This window comes from Oncorhynchus masou, chromosome 21 (genome assembly GCF_036934945.1).
Source record: "Oncorhynchus masou masou isolate Uvic2021 chromosome 21, UVic_Omas_1.1, whole genome shotgun sequence".
Classification (NCBI taxonomy): Eukaryota; Metazoa; Chordata; class Actinopteri; order Salmoniformes; family Salmonidae; genus Oncorhynchus; species Oncorhynchus masou.
The window spans coordinates 30,072,139-30,078,138 of record NC_088232.1 but is presented as its reverse complement, the minus strand read 5'-3'; the positions used below and the strand labels follow the sequence as shown (position 1 = coordinate 30,078,138).

The 6,000-nt window shown below is 42.0% G+C and overlaps 1 protein-coding gene across 1 annotated transcript in view; it reads right to left on the bottom strand.

Moving 5' to 3' along the window:
- The window catches only part of LOC135508089 (gamma-aminobutyric acid receptor subunit alpha-2-like), a 35,933-nt gene that overhangs the window by 7,918 nt on the left and 22,015 nt on the right, over window positions 1–6,000 (bottom strand). Inside the window, exons 6-7 of the mRNA XM_064928029.1 lie at window positions 3,505–3,648; window positions 3,052–3,204 (exon numbers count right to left, since the gene is read on the bottom strand). Of these exons, the coding sequence (XP_064784101.1) occupies window positions 3,052–3,204; window positions 3,505–3,648 (297 nt within the window). The remainder of the gene's footprint in view (window positions 1–3,051; window positions 3,205–3,504; window positions 3,649–6,000) is intronic.

Genomic DNA, 6,000 nt, shown 5'->3' with positions numbered 1-6,000 from the left:
GTAAATAGACAACGAGTTATCATTTCTTCCTTCAAACCTCTGACTAAGATGACATTGACATTGAAATAATGGGTGTTTTTTCCCCACATGGCTGCTGATGGATAGGTTTTTTGTGGCTTTTTTTCATTGCATTTGAGGAAACATGAAACTACATCAAACAACATACCGCAGGCTAAAAGGGTAAAATAACAATCCTCCGATTGCGAGGATAAAACGCCCTGTGGGGATATGCTTTGGAGGCTTGGAGTGGTGACTACATAAATAATTTAACCAGAACACCACCACAGAGCAAGATCTCATAGAACTGAGACAACAAGGAACACAGTTCTAAAAGGAACACTTTTCCTTAGATGGCCTTTGCTGAAAATCTGCATTATAGCGCGATTTACTTCCGATTGAGCCAATATATGCACCGTTTACCGTAAATGCAGTCTCCGCGAACACGAGAACAATGCCTTTAAATTTCTATTGCACTACAGCGCAGATCTTCAGTGCTATGGATGGAATCAAGCCCTTAATGTTACAGTGTACTTGTGAGATATTTGTTAGGAGTTTATCAAACATCATTGTTTATGTAACTCATTCCTTGCTACCACAGTGTTACAAGTTACAGTGTGCCTTTGAAGAGCAGCTGAAGGCAATAAATAACTTCTCTGGTAGAAAACGGCCAATGTGGCATCGAGATTGGTCAGAAACAATTATTGTAGTGTCAAAATGTACTACAAAGTGAAAATAGGATCATTTTCGTCATAAAGTCTCATCCAAAACGGAGATTTGCAAGATAATGACAAAAAAAATGTTTGTCACAGAATGAAGGGTACCGTAACAGTTTTCCTTTGGTTGGGTTTATTTCAATCATGCCCACAGCTGGCAGCACCCAAGTAATCATCAATTCGGAGCGCAGCTGCACGGGACCCAATCGTAATGCCCATGGTCCATTTGGTTTGACATTCGATATCCCTATGGGGCTAGTTAGAGACCACCAGTAAAAGTACATTAGACAATCTTTTAAATGTCAATAGCTCCAAATTTCAATGACTTAAAAAACTCAAACCAACTATACATTTTAGAAATTAATATGCAAATATTGAAAGCGTTTAATGAGACAACTAAAGATATGCAACCTGAACATATTGCGTAATTTATTGACGGTCCCTAACTAGCCACAGAGCTAGGCTATTCAAAGTCAAATCAACTTTCACATGGTCGCACATCAGCCGGCTGAAGCTAATTGGTGAAAGAAGTTGGTTAGCTTGCTAGCTAGTCTAGCCTACTTCCAGACAAGACCTGGTTAGGTTATCTGGAAGGGTGAATAACTAAATGTGTACTGTTTTGGCAGAGCGAATGTACCATCGCTTCCCACGTTCGAACACACAAAAGAGACACCCACATCAAAGCGCGCCTCGTTATCACTGGCATTTCATAATGAGGATAATTGAAACCGAGGCTAGATCAGGAGGTTCAGAGCCCCTTTCAAGCATATTCATAACAACTTCATGAAACCTGTTCACTCTCAGTGTAGAATGTGCCAAATCCCAATGAAAAGAAGGAGCAGTCGCCACAGTTCTTTGGCCCCTCTAGAAAGCTGGATTTAACAGCTATTATCTGAATATGAAATGTTTAATAACCTTGCATGAATAGCTAGACCAGGGTTTCCCAAGCTCGGGCCTCAGGACCCCAAGGGATGCACGTTTTGGTTTTTGCCCAAGCACTACACAGCTGATTCAAATAATAATCTAATCATCAAGCTTTGATCATTTGAATGAGTTTTGTAGTGTAAGGGCAAAAACCAAAACGTGCACTCCTTGGGGTCCTGAGGACCAAGTTTAGGAAATGCTGAGCTAGACTGTCTCAATGAGTGATATTCATGAGAATTATCATTGAACATGTTTAGAATTGTTATCAATCTGTTTGATACACTAGAAGACAGAGGGAGAATTGTGAACAAATTAAAAGTATAGACAGAAAATCCTGCAGGTGTTGAATTTGTATGGTGAGTTGACCCCAAAATGTAAACAATAAGAAAAAGAAAGGACTCATAATATAGAAGTATTCAAAGGAAAACAAATAGATGGATATACTATTTCCTAAAACTTTAGAAACTATTCTACAATAATTTAAACCAACAACAATGCATATAAAGACAAAACTGCAAATGTTTGTTTTCAGATGCTGTTTGTTATGTTGGCAACCACGGGCATTTAGAGTAGCTGATCTTTAATATGCCTGTGGTCTGTGTTTACATTGAGGGCTAAAGTGGTCGTTTGATGTTAAGTCAACCTAAAAGCCACGAATTTGCTCCTCTAAAAGGCCTATTAAAAACCATTCCAGTTCCCTTAATGTTAAACCATTCAACTGATACAGAACATAATCTTCATGTCATTAAGGTTGTGAATACACTGACTGGCTCTGAATACATGGAACTCCAATGCATAATTAGCGCTGATTAAATTAGGGGAATCTACATTATGGGGCAGACGGAGAGAGTGTATAGAAGCCCCAGTTTAGAGACCGACAGGTCCCTGACATTTCCAAATAGGATATAAGGGTCTGGGCTTTTATTTATTTTTTCTGTGGGTCGACTGGGCTTCTTGTGATAAGCATGCTGTGATGCTCTGATAGCGTTAGCCTGTCAGATGTAACACTCCTGCTCAGGGATAGGAGTGTATGTGCAGCATGTGACTTACTGTATCTGACCATTTGACCAGGCTGTTATTTAAGAGCAGGTGTTTGGCCTGACTGTAGAGTAACAGGTGTTTGAACTAGCTATGGTGGAATGCATTTTATCTGACAAGGGCTGATTGACTAGAAAAATGGAACATATGATGTGTTTGATTTGACCATCAATATGTTTGACCTGAACATTGAGGAGTACTCTCAACCACTAAAGAGCAGAGACTTCCAGTGGAATAATATGTTTTACTTAACTTCATAGGCAAACATGTTCAGCCTGACTAAAGACAAAATCATATGAGATGTTGCAAACATGGCACCGTTGTGGTAGTATTCGCTATTTGCTGTGATCAAGTAATTGTGTGAGAAAGTGCTTACCAAAGACAGTTCTGGCGGGTACAGACTCTCGGTTGAGCCAGAAGGAGACCTGGGAGAGGATGACGGTCATGATGCAGGGCAGGTAAGTCTGGATCACAAAGTAGCCAATCTTCCTCTTCAGGTGGAAGTGGGCTGTCATGACGGTGTACTCACCTACAGACAGGGAAGAAGCAGAACAAATACAGGTGAGAGTGTGGTGTGATAATTTTTTTTATTTTTATATTGGTTCAGGAGATTGTTGTCTCTGCTTGGTGTCGCTGCTCACATCCAATAATGGGTACTGGTGTAGACTCATCAACTAGAAAACACACACTCACAGGTTACTATTACTAGTGAGTGTGGGTTTTCATTTTCCAGTTGATGTTTCCTTTCCAACCCTCACTGAAATACTTTTCTTTAAAAGACTATTTGATTCGAGCACACCATTTTTGGATTATTCTGGTCTAGACTCGCCTGTGCTTGATTTAATTGTCTCTGTGCCGACAGTTTGGCCCTGAAGGTGATACTGGTTCAGTCTGGATCCATCTCCTGCTACCTCCACTGACGCTGATGCATTTCGAGTCCAAATGTACGTCACTTCAGCCATTGTGTAAGCATCTGCAGAAAGTAATAAAGGTCAATAAGTCTGTACAATAAGTCTGGCGCAACAGCTGATTGGCAAATGTACTGTAAATTGATTAATTGTAAATGTGACTAAACTAAACAAAAGTAAGAAGAAACTGTACTATGAAACAAAGATAAATTATATAAAGGATGATAATAATAAGTTTTGGAGCACATTAAAAGAAATTTGGGGCAAAAAGGCGAACTCAGCTACATACTGTACTTCATTGAATCAGATAGCTCATTCATCACAAAACCCTCTGATATTGCCAACTACTTTAATGACTTTTTCATTGGCAAGATTAGCAAACTTAGGCATGACATGCCAACAACAAACTCTGAACCTTCAATGCCAAACATAGCCATCCAAATACACCTCTGCTGTCTTCAACCAGGATCTCAGCAATCACTGCCTCATTGCCTGCGTCCGTAATGGGTCTGCGGTCAAGCGACCATCACTCATTACGGTCTCCCTAAAACACTTCAGCGAGCAGGGCTTTCTAAATTGACCTGGCCCGGGTATCCTAGAAGGATATTCACCCCATTCTGTCAGTAGAGGATGCCTGGTTATTCTTTAAAAGGGCTTTCCTCACCATCTTAAATAAGGATGCCCCATTCAAAAAAGTTAGAACCAGGAACAGATGTAGCCCTTGGTTCACTCCAGACCTGACTGCCCTTGACCAGCACAAAAACATCCTGTGGCACACGGCATTAGCTTCGAATAGCCCCTGCCATATATAACTTTTCAGGGAAGTTAGGAACCAATATACACAGGCAGTTAGGAAAGCAAAGGCTAGCTTTTTCAAACAGAAATGTGCATCCTGTAGCACTAACTCCAAAAAGTTCTGGGACACTAAAGTCCATGGAGAATAAGAGCACCTCCTCCCAGCTGCCCACTGCACTGAGGCTAGGAAACACTGTGACCACCGATAAATTCGCGAAAATTGAGAATACGTATCGTCTGAGATCCCCAAAGATTGGAAAGCTGCCGCGGTCATCCCCCTCTTCAAAGGCGGAGACACTCTAGACCCAAACTACTACAGACCTACATCTATCCTACCCTGCCTTTCTAAGGTCTTCGAAAGCCAAGTTAACAAACAGATCACCGACCATTTCGAATCCCACCGTACCTTATCTGCTATGCAATCTGGTTTCCGAGCTGGTCATGGGTGCACCTCAGCCACGCTCAAGGTCCTAAACGATATCATAACCGCCATCGGTAAGAAACAATACTGTGCAGCCCTATTCATAGACCTGGCCAAGGCTTTCGACTCTGTCAATCACCACATCCTCATCGGTAGACTCGATAGCCTTGGTTTCTCAAATGATTGCCTCGCCTGGTTCACCAACTACTTCTCTGATAGAGTTCAGTGTGTCAAATTGGAGGGCCTGTTGTCCGGGCCTCTGGCTGTCTCTATGGGGGTGCCACAGGGTTCAATTCTCAGGCCGACTCTTTTCTCTGTATACATCAATGATGTCGCTCCTGCTGCTGGTGATTCTCTGATCAACGTCTACGCAGACGACACCATTCTGTATACTTCTGACTCTTCTTTGGACACTGGGTTAACTAACCTCCAGATGAGTTTCAATGCCATACAACTCTCCTTCCGTGGCCTCCAACTGCTCTTAAATGCAAGCAAAACTAAATGCATGCTCTTCAAACGATCGCTACCCACACTTACCCACCCATCTAGCAACACTGCTCTGGACGGTTCTGACTTAGAATATGTGGATAACTACAAATACCTAGGTGTCTGGTCAGACTGTAAACTCTCCTTCCAGACTTACATTAAGCATCCCCAATCAAAAATGAAATCTAGGAGCGGCTTCCTATTTCGCAACAAAGCAGCCTTCACTCACGCTGCCAAACATACCCTAGTAAAACCGACTATCCTACCGATCCTTGACTTTGGCGATGTCATTTACAAAATAGCCTCCAACATTCTACTCAGCAAATTAGATGCAGTCTATCACAGTGCCATCCGTTTTGTCACCAAAGCCCCATATACTACCCACCACTGCGACCTGTATGTTCTCGTTGGCTGGCCCTCGCTTCATATCCGTTGTCAAACCCACTGGCTCCAGGTCATCTATAAGTCGTTGCTAGGTAAAGCCCCACCTTATCTCTGCTCGCTGGTCACCATAGCAGCACCCACCCACAGCACGCGAAGTGGAACGACATTTATTGGATATTTCAAACTTTTTTAACGAATCAAAAACTGAAAAATTGGGCGTGCAAAATTATTCAGCCCCTTTACTTTCAGTGCAGCAAACTCTCTCCAGAAGTTCAGTGAGGATCTCTGAATGATCCAATGTTGACCTAAATGACTAATGATGATAAATACA